Source organism: Hyla sarda, chromosome 8, assembly GCF_029499605.1.
Source record: "Hyla sarda isolate aHylSar1 chromosome 8, aHylSar1.hap1, whole genome shotgun sequence".
Lineage (NCBI taxonomy): Eukaryota > Metazoa > Chordata > Amphibia > Anura > Hylidae > Hyla > Hyla sarda.
The window spans coordinates 131895307-131908987 of NC_079196.1; the positions used below are offsets into that span (position 1 = coordinate 131895307).

Here is a 13681-nt window from a genome sequence, read left to right on the forward strand (position 1 = left end):
CTGTGATCAGTTATCGGCGCTTGACTGCTCCTGCCTGGATCTCAGGCAAGGAGCAGTCAGTCGATCGGACACGAGGAGGCAGGTAATGTCCCTCCCGGTGTCCTGTAAGCTGTTCGGGATGCCGCGATTTCACTGTGGCGGTCCCGAACAGCCCGACTGAGCCGGGTTACTTTGACTTTCGACGCGGCGGTCAGCTTTGATCGCCGCGTCTGAAAGGTTAATACAGGGCATCACCGCGATCGGTGATGTCCTGTAATAGCCGCGGGTCCCGGCCACTGATAGCCGCTGGGCCCGACAGGATATGACGCGGAGACACCGCGTGACCCCGTGGCATATCGCGGGAGCCGGCGGAGGACGAAAATATACGTCCATCGTTAAGGGGTTAAGCATAAATAACTCTGGGATGCTTTTACCTTTCATTCTAATTCCAAGTTTGTTTTTTCGTGACATATTCTACTTTCTGTTAGTTAGTAAAATGTTGCCGATACTTGCATCATTTCTTAGTGAAAAATTCCAAAGTTTGCTGAAAAAATTTAAAATTTAGCATTTTTTTTAATTTTGAAGCACTCTGCTTATAAGGATTTGAAGCTCTCTGCTTATGGTATTCCAAATAAATTATATATTGATTCAAATATACAATGGGGGAGATTTATCAAAACCTGTGCAGAGGAAAACTTGTCCAGTTGCCCATAGCAACCAATCAGCTTGCTTCTTTCATTTTTATGAAGGCCTGTGAAAAATGAAAGAAGCAATCTAATTGGTTGCTATGGGCAACTGGGCAAGTTTTCCTCTGCACAGGTTTTGATAAATCTCCCCCAATATGTCTATTTTATGTTTGCATCATAAAGTTGACATGTTTTTACTTTTGGAAGACACCAGAGGGCTTCAAAGTTCAGCAGCAATTTTCCAATTTTTCACAACATTTTCAAAATCGAAATTTTTCAGGGACCAGTCCAGTTTTGAAGTGGATTTGAACGGCTTTCATATTAGAAATACCCCATAAATGACCCCATTATAAAAAACTTCACCCCTCAAAGTATTCAAAAGGTTTGCTAACCCTTTTGGTGTTTCACAGGAATAGCAGTAAATTGAAGGAGAACATTTTAAATCTTCATTTTTTTTACACTGGCATGTTCTTGTAGACCCAGGGGTAAAAGGAGAGAAATCTTCCTAAAATTTGTAACCCAATTTCTCTCAAGTAAGATAATACCTCATATGTGTATGTCAAGTGTTTGGCGGGTGCACTAGAGGGCTAAGAAGGGAAGGAGCGACAGTGTGATTTTGGAGAGTGAGTTTTTCTGAAATTGTTTTTGGGGGGCATGTCGCATTTTGGAAGCCCCTATGGTGCCAGAACAGCAAATAAAATAAAAAACCCACATGGCATACTATTTTGGAAACTACACCCCTCAAGGCATGTAACAAGGGGACCAGTGAGCCTTAACACCCTACACGTGTTTGACGACTTTTCGTTAAAGTTGGATGTGTAAATTATTATTTTTCTTTTCACTAAAATTCTAGTTTTCCCTCAAATGTAAAATTTTTACAAGGGATAATAGGACAAAATGCCCCCCCCCCCCCCCCCCCCAGAATTTAATAAGGGGTACAGTGAGTATTTACTGGCATTTGACAGATCTTTAGAACATTTTTCATTTTCACGGATCACTGTTCAAAAAATCTGCAAGACACCTGTGGGGTGTAAATGCTCACTGTATCCCTTATTACATTACGTGAGGGGTGCAGTTTCCAAAATGGGGTCACATGTGAGGGGGGTGGTCCATTGTTCTGGCACTATGGGGGCTTTGTAAACACACGTGGCCTTCAATTCTGGAAACATTTTCTCTTCAAAATCCCAATGGCGCTCCTTCTCCTCTGAGCATTGTAGTTCGCCCGCAGAGCACTTTACATCCACATTTGGGGTATGTTCTTACTCAGAAGAAATGGGGTTTCAAATTTTGGGGGGGCTTTTTCCTATCATCACTTATGAAAATGAAAAATTTAGGGTAACACTAGCATTTTAGTGAAAAAAAATGTCCTTCATTTTCCCTTCGAACTGTAATGAAAATTCGTCAAACACCTGTGGGGTGTTAAGGCTCACTATACCCTTGTTACGTTCCACGAGGGGTGTAGTTTCCAAAATCCGGTCACATGTGGGTATTTTTTTGCGTTTATGTCAGAACCGCTGTAAAATCAGCCACCCCTGTGCAAGTCACCAATTTAGGCCTCAAATGTACAAAGTGCACTCACTCCTGAGCCTTGTGCACCCGCAGAGCATTTTACGTCCACATATGGGGTATTTCCGTATTCAGGAGAAATTGTGTTACAAATTTTAGGGGTCTTTTTTTGCTTTTACCGCTTGTGAAAACAAAAAGTATGGGGCAACACCAGCATGTTAGTGTTAAAAATAAAAATTACACTAACAGGCTGCTGTAGCCCCCAACTTTTCCTTTTCATAAGAGATAAAATGAGAAAAAGCCCCCCAAAATTTGTAGTGCAATTTCTTCCAAGTACAGAGATACCCCATATGTGGCCCTAAACTGTTTCCTTGAAATACTACAGGGCTCTGAAGTGAGAGAGCGCCACGCGCATTTGAGGACTACATAGGGATTTCATAGGGGTGGACATAGGGGTATTCTACGCCAGTGATTCCCAAACAGGGTGCCTCCAGCTGTTGCTAAACTCCCAGCATACCTTGACAGTCAGTGGCTGTCTGGAAATGCTGGGAGTTGTTGTTTTCCAACAGCTGGAGACTCCGTTTTGGAAACACTGCCATACAATACGTTTTTCATTTTTATTGGGGGGGGGGGGGGGGGGGGGGCAGTGTAAGGGGGTGTATATGTAGGGTTTTACCCTTTATTATGTGTTGTGTTTTTAGGGTACATTCTCACTGGCAGGTTACAGCGAGTTTCCTGCTAGGAGTTTGCGCTGTGGCGAAAAATTTGCCACAGCTCAAACTTCAAGCAGGAAACTTACTGTAAACCTGCCCATGTGGGGCAAACCTCCAGCTGTTTCTAAATTACAACTCCCAGCATGCACTGACAGACCATGCATGCTGGGAGTTGTAGTTTTGCAACAGCTGGAGGCACACTGGTTGGAAAACCTTCAGTTAGGTAACAGAACCTAACTCAGTATTTTCCAACGTGTGTCTCCAGCTGTTGCAAAACTACAACTCCCAGCATGTACTGATTGCCGAAGGGCATGCTGGGAGATGTAGTTATGCAACAGCTTGAGGTACGCAACTACAACTCTCAGCATGCAGAGACAGCTGTCTGCTGTTCGGCATGCTGGGATTTGCAGTTTTTCAACATCTGGAGGGCTACAGTTTAGAGACCAGTGCACAGTGATCTCCAAACTGTGGCCCTCCAGGTGTTGCAAAACTACAAATCCCAGCATGCACAGACAGCAAACTGCTGTGTGGGCATGCTAGGAGTTGTAGTTTTGCAAGATCTAGAGGGCTACAATTTGGAGATCACTGTGCAGTGGTCTCTAAATTGTAGACCTCTAGCTGTTGCAAAACTTTAACTCCCAGCATGCCCAAACAGCTGTCTGGGCATGCTGGTAGTTGTAGTTTTGCAACATCTGGAGGGCTATAGTTTAGAGACCACTGTGTAGTGGTCTCAGATGTTGCTAGGCAACTTACCGGCTTCCGTAGGATCCAGGGAGCCAGCCGCGACATCGTTGCCCACCGATCACCGTCGCCTCCGCAGATTGGTAAGTGACCTTCGGCGCCAGTCCCTGTCGGTTTCCCCGTCCTGCCCCACCTATTTTGGGTGGGCAGAACGGGGAAACCGAAAGTACGCCCCCGATCTGCTATTGGTCGTCACGTCTAAATTACCAATAACAGGGATGTGAGGGGTAGCACCCTGCCAACTCACTCCTATCCCTTCAGAGGGATCGTCGGTGTCTTGCACAACCACGATCCTCCTTATATTACGGGTCACCATAGACCCGTAATCACACAAATCGCAAGTGTGAATTCACTTGCAATTTGCCGCGATCGCCGACATGGGAGGGGGTCTGATGACCTCCCTGGGCATTTGCGCGGGGTGCCTGCTGATCGATATGAGCAGTCACCCCGGTCCGGCCCCCAACCGGCACACGGCGGGGACCGAAATTCCCACTGACGTACATGTACGTCCTGGGTCCTGAACAGGTTAAAATATAAGGTTAGTTAAACCGCACAGTCAATGGCGTACACAATACCAGAATCCATAATTGCGCATTTTTGATCACTGCATAAACCATAAAAAAATGTAAGTAAAAAGCAATCAAAAATTCACATCAAGACATGGTACCGATAAAAACTACAAATAATGGCAAAAAAAAAATTTGCCCTCATATAGCCCCGTATGCGTTAAAATAAAGTTATAGGGGTCAGAAGGACAATTTTAAGCATACTAAATTTTAGTGCATGTAGAATTATTTTTTAAAGTTGTAAAATAAAAATCTACACAAGGGTGCATTTACACCCTACGTCACTGTATCCAGCTGGGAATATCAAAACCAGCAGCTACCGTATCCCAGCCTGCATCTCATTCATTTGAATGAGCCGACCGGAGTAAAATAGCGGCTGAAGTGGGCAAATTTTTGCACCGTAGATGGTTTTGTAGCCAGACTACAAACCTGGAGAAACAGAAGCCCCCAAAAGTTACAAAATAACAGGGTTTTTCCCCCCCAATTTCACCCAAGTTTTTTTTTGTTTGTTTTTTCACCATAGATTTTGTTATGAAATGATTGATGTCAAAGTACAATTGGTGACACAAAAAAAAAACAAGCCCTCAAATGGGTCTGTAGGTGGAAAACTGAAAGTTTTCAAAAAGGGAGGAGAGAAAAAAAAAGTGCAAAAAATGACTGAACACAGCTTCAAATCCTGCTATATGTGTGAAAAGCTCCTAAAGGGTTAAAAGGAGTAGTCCAGTATCCAAAAGCTTACTCCCTACGCACAGAATAGGGGAAAAGTTTTAGGTCAAGCGCTTGGGCTATCTCTGCCTGAATGGATTGAGTCAACCGAGACACAAAGCTTCATGCGGTAGTCAATGCGCCTCCATAAAATGTACAGGAAATTATCATTTGGGGGCATTTTCCACAAGAAGAGTTGCAAACACAACAATCTGATGTAGTAGTTTCATCTAATCTGTCTAGAGATTTCCTTTTGAATTTCACTTTTAAATCAGTAAGGAAAGCATTTTACTAACAAAACGGAAATCATAACCTCTCGTATATCTGCAAGTTTAATGTAAGCAACAAAAAAAAAGCCACCTGCAGTACGATACCGCACAAGTGGCTTAGGTAACTAGCTTCAGACTGCATAAAACATGACGCGTTCAGCATTTCTTACTTGTTGTCCTCTGATAGTAGAGGTCTGCAGTAGTTTATTCTGCTTCCTCCAAACTGAACCAAGCGAATTTCAGAGTCCCCCACCATCTTCCACAAGCGTTGCGACCTAACAGGGAACACACGTGGTAAAGCAGGAAGAGCGGAAACAGGGTCTTATGGGCGGCGGTTAACAGGGGAAATGGTAGGCTCTAAATTTGTAAACTCCGATATTCTGTAATAGTACAAAGACCTGCCAGAGTAGCAAACCCTTGGCAGGATTGGCCAGTTTCCACACACACCCCCTTCCGTTCCTCAAATAACGTCTCAGAATAATAGGCGAGAGCGCTGCGGAGTGTGATTGGCGTTGAGGCCGCACACACGTCTAAGCGCTCAGCACTGCAGGATGCTCCGAGAGTGGAAAGGAAGCATTCATGAATAGTGTACAGCTCCTCTCTGCCCCTCTCAAGCATATGATGTGATGATATTATAGAAAGTATATTATGTGTGATACTGGCTGCAGCCAATTTTATGTGATACTGTAAAACAGTGTTTCTAAGTATATCTATAGAGCTAAAGGAAACATAATTCTATAGTGACTTGTAGCTCCTCCCTGCAAATAAAGAAGCATGGATAGACAGCTCTCAGGTGTCCGTCTAATATGTGTGATACTGTAGAACAGTATATCTGAGTATATTGGGCAGGGCCATAGAATGAGATTTGCCATAGAATGAGATTCTCCGCCTCCATGACATCCTATTGGCTCACACTTGTCACGTGACATATTTAAAAGTCACGCTTCGACGCGCACAGCAGTCTCAGTTTGGCTATCACAGGGAGAGGATCTCCGCTTCCTGTGATAGCTGAAGCTGCACGGAGCTCTCATGGCCTCTGTGGCCCGACATTTACTGTTTTATTGTCACCCGCCAGCGCTATCGGGATCCCTATGCCCGATAGCGCTGTCAACCGCTTGCCTCCCCGCCCGCTTCTCTACTCCCCGTCCCCTGTTAACTCTCAGGCAACGGGGAACAGAAAGTAGAGCAGCGAGCGCATCTAAAGTTGTACTGCGCATGCGCAGCACTACGCAAATAGCGTAGGTAGGTAGATTAGTGTAGGTTGTAATTTAGCATAGTTTAGGCACCACAACTCCCAGCATGCCCAGACAGCTAAAGGCTGCCCAGGCATGCTGGGAGTTGTAGTTTAGCTTAGATTAGACAGTGTAGGGACTACAACTCCCAGCATGCCCCGACAGCTTAAGGCTGCCCAGGCATGCTGGGAGTTGTAGTTTAGCTTAGATTAGACAGCAAAGGGACCACAACTCCCAGCATGCCCACACAGCTGAAGGCTGCCCGGGCATGCTGGGAGTTGTAGTGAAGTGAAGTCACCACAACTCCCAGCATGCTCAGACAGCTGAAGGCTGCCCGGGCATGCTGGGAGTTGTAGTTTTACACAGGTATAAAGTACTTAGCGTAGTGTTAGCACGATTTTAGTGTAGTTATCGTAGCGTTAGCTCAATTTTAGCGTAGCTTTAGTTTAGTGTTAGCACAGTTTTACAGTTTTTAGCGTAGCATAGTCTTAGCGCAGTTGTAGCGTATTTAGCGTAGTGTTAGCGCAGTTGTAGCGTAGCTTAGTGCTAGCGTACTTTTAGTGTATTTAGCGTAGCTTAGTGTTAGCGTAGTTTTAGTGTAGCTTAGTGTTAGCGCAGTTTTAGTGTATTTAGCGTAGTGTAATGTTAGCGCAGTTTTAGCGTAGAGTAGCTTAGTGTTAGCGCAGTTTTAGTGTATTTAGCGTAGAGTAGTGTAGTGTTAGCGCAGTTTTAGAGTATTTAGCGTAGCTTAGTTTTAGCACAGTTTTAATGTACAGTGACCCTCCCGACTTATGATGGCCCCGACATATGATCATTTCAACATATGATGGCCTCTCAGAGCCCATCATATGTTGAAGGCAGCATCGACATATGATGCTGCTGTGTGTCGGGGCCATCGTACAAACAGCTATCTGACAGCGCTGACAACTTCAGCAACTGACAGATAGTTGTTTAATGTGCCCCGTGTGCCCCGTTCTGCCTCCTGTTACTCACATGCTGTCCTGCTAACTCACGCAGGCTTCCACTGTGAGCTCCGTGTAAGCCCCGCCCCCCAGTGCAGCCATAGCCAATAGCCTGAAGCATCTTGCTGCAGGCATCCAATGAGCTGCTGGCTGCCCTCCCCTTCCTTTCCTATAGAGCTGTAGTGGGCAGGATAGTAATGGAGGACATTCTGTCCCCCCTGAAGGTATTTAAAGAACTGTACAGTACTGTATGCAATGTCACACATCACATACAATACATATACACACAATACACCCCATACATCAATGTTTCCCTATCAGTGTGCCTCCAGCTGTTGCAAAACTATAACTCCCAGCATGCCCAGACAGTCAATGGCTGTACATGCATGCTGGGAGTTGTAGTTGTGCAACAGCTGGAGGCACCCTGGTTTGTTAAACACTCCCCATACACTCCACATATAATGGTCATCCCAGAACCAATTAGCAGTTTCCCATAGAGATATGTATTCAACATACAATGGTTCCAAGGCCCCAGAACCAATTACCATTTTTACATAGACATATGTACTCGACATATGATGGTTTCAACATATGATGGTTCTCCTGGAACCAATTAATATCATATGTTGAGGGACCACTGTATTTAGTGTAGTGTTAGCACAGTTTTAGCATATTTAGCGTAGTGTATTGTTAGCGTAGTCTTAGAGTAGTGAGCGCAGCGTAGTCTCGGAGTAGTTAGCGTAGTGTTAATCCAGTTCTAGCATAGTTGGTGTAGTTGTACACGGGTGTAGTGTAGCTAACTTAGTTTTACAGGCACATAAAGTGTAGTTTAGAGAGTTTAGCGTGGGGTGTATCTTAGCTTAATCATAAAGTGAAGGGGCTACAACTCCCAGCATGCCCATGGAGCCAAAGGCCGTCCGGGCAGGATGGAAGTTGTAGTTTTGCAAAAGTAGCAGAGGCAGTTGCGCTCTGCTACGTTAATGCAGTATACAGCCATCTGTATAGATGGCTGGATACGGTGATCAGAAGGCCACTTACCCACCTCCGTTCCTGCTCCGTCACTGGACTTGTAGCAATGCAGGAAGATGACGGAGCTGGAACGGGGGTGGTAAGTTAGGCTCTCCAGGTACTAACCCATTTTTTTTGTGTTTTTCTTCTCGTTTCAGATACGTGAATGCGGAGGACTACATCGGAATCGGTGGACTACAACGATGACCTGCAGTTTTTTCTTTTCTTTTAATAAAATGGTTAACGAGGGCTGTGGGGGAATGTTTTTCCTAATAAAAAGTTTTTTACTTGTGTGTGCTTTTTTTCTTTGTTATTGCTTTACAGGCTTAGTAGTGAAAGCCGTTGTGTAGACTGAGTCCATTACTAACACTACAATGTGAGCGTGCTCAGCAACATCAATTAGAAAAGGGGTGCTGCTATACGTATCAAATGTAATACAGTATCCAGAAAGAAAAGAAACACGCAAAACAGCGCACACCCATAAATATCAAAAAGTACTCTTTATTAATACATAAATCAAAAAGACAGACAAGGTTATTAAAAACATTTAAAACAGGCCTAAAGCAGCCAAAGCACAAAACAGGGTGAGCCCCCCTCAACAAAGGAACCCCACCCAGGGCACCTGCCTATTACAGTACATCAATATCGTCACTATGTCATACAAATAAGCTACCGCATAGCACTATATTCATAACAACAGCCCACATACAACCTGTATTCTCATGTAGCAAGTAATGATGAAGTGACACAGGACGGTTAGTGGAGGTGTGTCCAGGCAAATGCCCCCCTAAAGACCCCACGCGTTCCGTTGCCCGTCGGCAACTTCCTCAGGGGTGTTGTGCTTCTATTTCCTTACATCTGTCTTATATATATTCCATAATCAACTTAATTACAAAGGTCTGTTTGACCAGAAGGAGATACCTGTGAGTCTCTGCGGTTTCATGTCCGAACGCTGCCGCTCGATTCTACTTCCGGGTCTCCTACCCGAGCGCTGTCGCTCGCTTGTACTTCCGGATCACACTCCACGCATGCACACTCCATACTACAGACTTCCGGATCACATCCGTAGCTCCAAACACCATCCGCGCATGCGCACTCCATACTGCAGACGTCATTACTTGCGCTTGCGCAGTGAGCTCCAGAATACACTCCGTCATTCATTCATTCTCGGGCTACGTCCTGACATACCCCTATGTGCATCACTTGTGGCTGTGCGCTCCAACACCACGGCCATAAGCCAATCCATCCATCCCCCTCACCATGAACCATAGTCTTTCACAATAACGGTCCCTCAATACCATGTATTTCAATAAGCCGATCTTATATTATTCACATGGACATAAAAATACACATAGAGGACTTTATAGATAAATTTAAGATCATTATCTTAAGCTAGTAAAAAATATACAAAATAGATAGCATACCATATAAACTCTGTATAATACAGCCAATTTTGGCAAAACCTATATATCTCTCATGGGGGACCATCCATGGATGTATATCACCTAGTCCATATTTAACACGACAAGTTTATACCTCATGAGGGACCATCCATAAATATACATCACATAATCCATATTTAGCATACAAGTTTAGACCCTATATAAAGAGGGCCAGCTAATACCCCACACATCAGTATAAGAAATGGTTATTATTGTTGATATCCAGCATACAAGGGTAGCAACCCACGTGACCACACATATAAACATAACCATGAACATATATATAGAATGTCCTGTCACCTAATCCACCCATGTGCACATCAGAACACACCTACATATTTCTAAAATAAATAAACAATAGTAAAATAAAGTATATTATATAAATAATAAATCATTGGGTAACAATATATATATGTATCCATATCCCTAAATAATTTCATAAAGTATTCCCTAGATGAACTCATCATAATACATCAAAGTGATCACAACTCCCACTGAGTATAAATTAACATAAATACAAAATCACAAAAATTACATCTAGTGTTAAAAAGCAATAAAAATAATAAATATAAATATAAACTAAAGCAATTTTTATATTATAATCATATACAATTTGTGTGTCATTATTATTATATTTCTTCAATAGGAACCATTTGGTTGTTATTTCAAATGTTGCCATGCTCAGTACAGGCATAGCCATAATGAAAAGTATGCACTGCAGAGCCCATAGGATAGGGCCCAGTGCATTTGTATAAGCCAGACGAGGTACCTATTTTCTCTCATATAGTACAATAGAGTACATGGTTAGGCCAAGTGGAGCCCACCCCCACATATCCCAATAAATACCCCAACATATATCAAGCCACATTACTTCATCATTCCAAACCACGTGTACACATCATACATACAGTACCACACAGTTATTCTTCATCTTCTACCTACTAGACCACAGATTATGCTTTCACGCCTACGAACTGCTCCATGCGCCCCAGGAACTAAAACACTAGATCCCCAGGGACTAGGACTAAGGAGGACATTCGGAATTGTTGGTATATATATTTTTTTCAAAAATTCTAACAATTTATACTACATTGATGTTTTTAGATTACCTGTTCGTGTAAACATCTATATATTGAGGCAGATAAGGATTGGAGAGTTTGAAGTAACTGGAGTGATGAGGACATCTAAATGCTATCAGAGGATATCCGACTTTATGAGATACGATCCTGGCCACGGAGGAGATTTGGACTCCCTAGGATATGTTATGTTTAGAAGCGATGTGGAATGTGTTCATACTGATGGGGAACACTAAGATACGCTATGTCTGGGAATAACGCGGAATGTGCCCATATTGATGGGGGACACAGGACATCATGGATGATAGGTCTTGCTTTTGGAATTGTCTATGCCCTCCAAAGAAAGAACCACCAGAAATATAGTAGGGTGAAGTGAGTTGGTGGGGGCTATGCCGCACTATGTATATTACATATGTATTTGACATTTAATCTTTGATTACTTGATTATAAATAATTAGTCTGTTCAATAAAATGTAGCTATATGACATTACACTGAGTTTGAAGGAGATACATGTGGTCTAGTAGGTAGAAGATGAAGAATAACTGTGTGGTACTGTATGTATGATGTGTACACGTGGTTTGGAATGATGAAGTAATGTGGCTTGATATATGTTGGGGTATTTATTGGGATATGTGGGGGTGGGCTCCACTTGGCCTAACCATGTACTCTATTGTACTATATGAGAGAAAATAGGTACCTCGTCTGGGTTATACAAATGCACTGGGCCCTATCCTATGGGCTCTGCAGTGCATACTTTTCATTATGGCTATGCCTGTACTGAGCATGGCAACATTTGAAATAACAACCAAATGGTTCCTATTGAAGAAATAGAATAATAATGACACACAAATTGTATATGATTATAATATAAAAATTGCTTTAGTTTATATTTATATTTATTATTTTTATTGCTTTTTAACACTAGATGTAATTTTTGTGATTTTGTATTTATGTTAATTTATACTCAGTGGGAGTTGTGATCACTTTGATGTATTATGATGAGTTCATCTAGGGAATACTTTATGAAATTATTTAGGGATATGGGTACATATATATATTGTTACCCAATGATTTATTATTTATATAATATACTTTATTTTACTATTGTTTATTTATTTTAGAAATATGTAGGTGTGTTCTGATGTGCACATGGGTGGATTAGGTGACAGGACATTCTATATATATGTTCATGGTTATGTTTATATGTGTGGTCACGTGGGTTGCTACCCTTGTATGCTGGATATCAACAATAATAACCATTTCTTATACTGATGTGTGGGGTATTAGCTGGCCCTCTTTATATAGGGTCTAAACTTGTATGCTAAATATGGATTATGTGATGTATATTTATGGATGGTCCCTCATGAGGTATAAACTTGTCGTGTTAAATATGGACTAGGTGATATACATCCATGGATGGTCCCCCATGAGAGATATATAGGTTTTGCCAAAATTGGCTGTATTATACAGAGTTTATATGGTATGCTATCTATTTTGTATATTTTTTACTAGCTTAAGATAATGATCTTAAATTTATCTATAAAGTCCTCTATGTGTATTTTTATGTCCATGTGAATAATATAAGATCGGCTTATTGAAATACATGGTATTGAGGGACCGTTATTGTGAAAGACTATGGTTCATGGTGAGGGGGATGGATGGATTGGCTTATGGCCGTGGTGTTGGAGCGCACAGCCACAAGTGATGCACATAGGGGTATGTCAGGACGTAGCCCGAGAATGAATGAATGACGGAGTGTATTCTGGAGCTCACTGCGCAAGCGCAAGTAATGACGTCTGCAGTATGGAGTGCGCATGCGCGGATGGTGTTTGGAGCTACGGATGTGATCCGGAAGTCTGTAGTATGGAGTGTGCATGCGTGGAGTGTGATCCGGAAGTACAAGCGAGCGACAGCGCTCGGGTAGGAGACCCGGAAGTAGAATCGAGCGGCAGCGTTCGGACATGAAACCGCAGAGACTCACAGGTATCTCCTTCTGGTCAAACAGACCTTTGTAATTAAGTTGATTATGGAATATATATAAGACAGATGTAAGGAAATAGAAGCACAACACCCCTGAGGAAGTTGCCGACGGGCAACGGAACGCGTGGGGTCTTTAGGGGGGCATTTGCCTGGACACACCTCCACTAACCGTCCTGTGTCACTTCATCATTACTTGCTACATGAGAATACAGGTTGTATGTGGGCTGTTGTTATGAATATAGTGCTATGCGGTAGCTTATTTGTATGACATAGTGACGATATTGATGTACTGTAATAGGCAGGTGCCCTGGGTGGGGTTCCTTTGTTGAGGGGGGCTCACCCTGTTTTGTGCTTTGGCTGCTTTAGGCCTGTTTTAAATGTTTTTAATAACCTTGTCTGTCTTTTTGATTTATGTATTAATAAAGAGTACTTTTTGATATTTATGGGTGTGCGCTGTTTTGCGTGTTTCTTTTTCTTTCTGGATAGAGTCCATTACTAAGTCGGAACTTATACCACAAATACAAAAGGAGTCATTTAAGTAGAATATAAAATATATATAATTTTATTGATTGTATTAAAAACATGTAGTTCATAAAACATTTTATTGTTTTTTTAATAAAATGTCCTGCTGAGGACTTTCCTATTACCTTTGGCATCCGCCTCATCTGTCTACAAGAGTCTGCAGCGCCATACCTGAGGGTTTTTTCCTGCTCTACTTCTAATATAAAAGAGGGGGAGGATTACAACTACTGGGGGAGACTAGACAAAAGGGGCGACACTACCTGCTTGCGCATAATACATCACCACAAAAATAA

The 13681-nt window shown here is 42.5% G+C and overlaps 1 protein-coding gene across 2 annotated transcripts in view; it reads right to left on the bottom strand.

Annotated features, from left to right (window-relative positions):
• The window catches only part of WDR75 (WD repeat domain 75), a 400614-nt gene extending 394440 nt beyond the window's left edge, over window positions 1-6174 (bottom strand). The window contains exon 1 of one of the 2 annotated variants that reach the window (XM_056534259.1): window positions 5336-6174. In XM_056534259.1, the coding sequence (XP_056390234.1) occupies window positions 5336-5421 (86 nt within the window). In that variant the 5' untranslated portion in view covers window positions 5422-6174. Of the gene's footprint in view, window positions 1-659; window positions 724-5335 lie in introns of those variants that run through there. The other variant, XM_056534260.1, reaches the window with a different exon arrangement.
• Between the last annotated feature and the right edge of the window lie 7507 nt (window positions 6175-13681).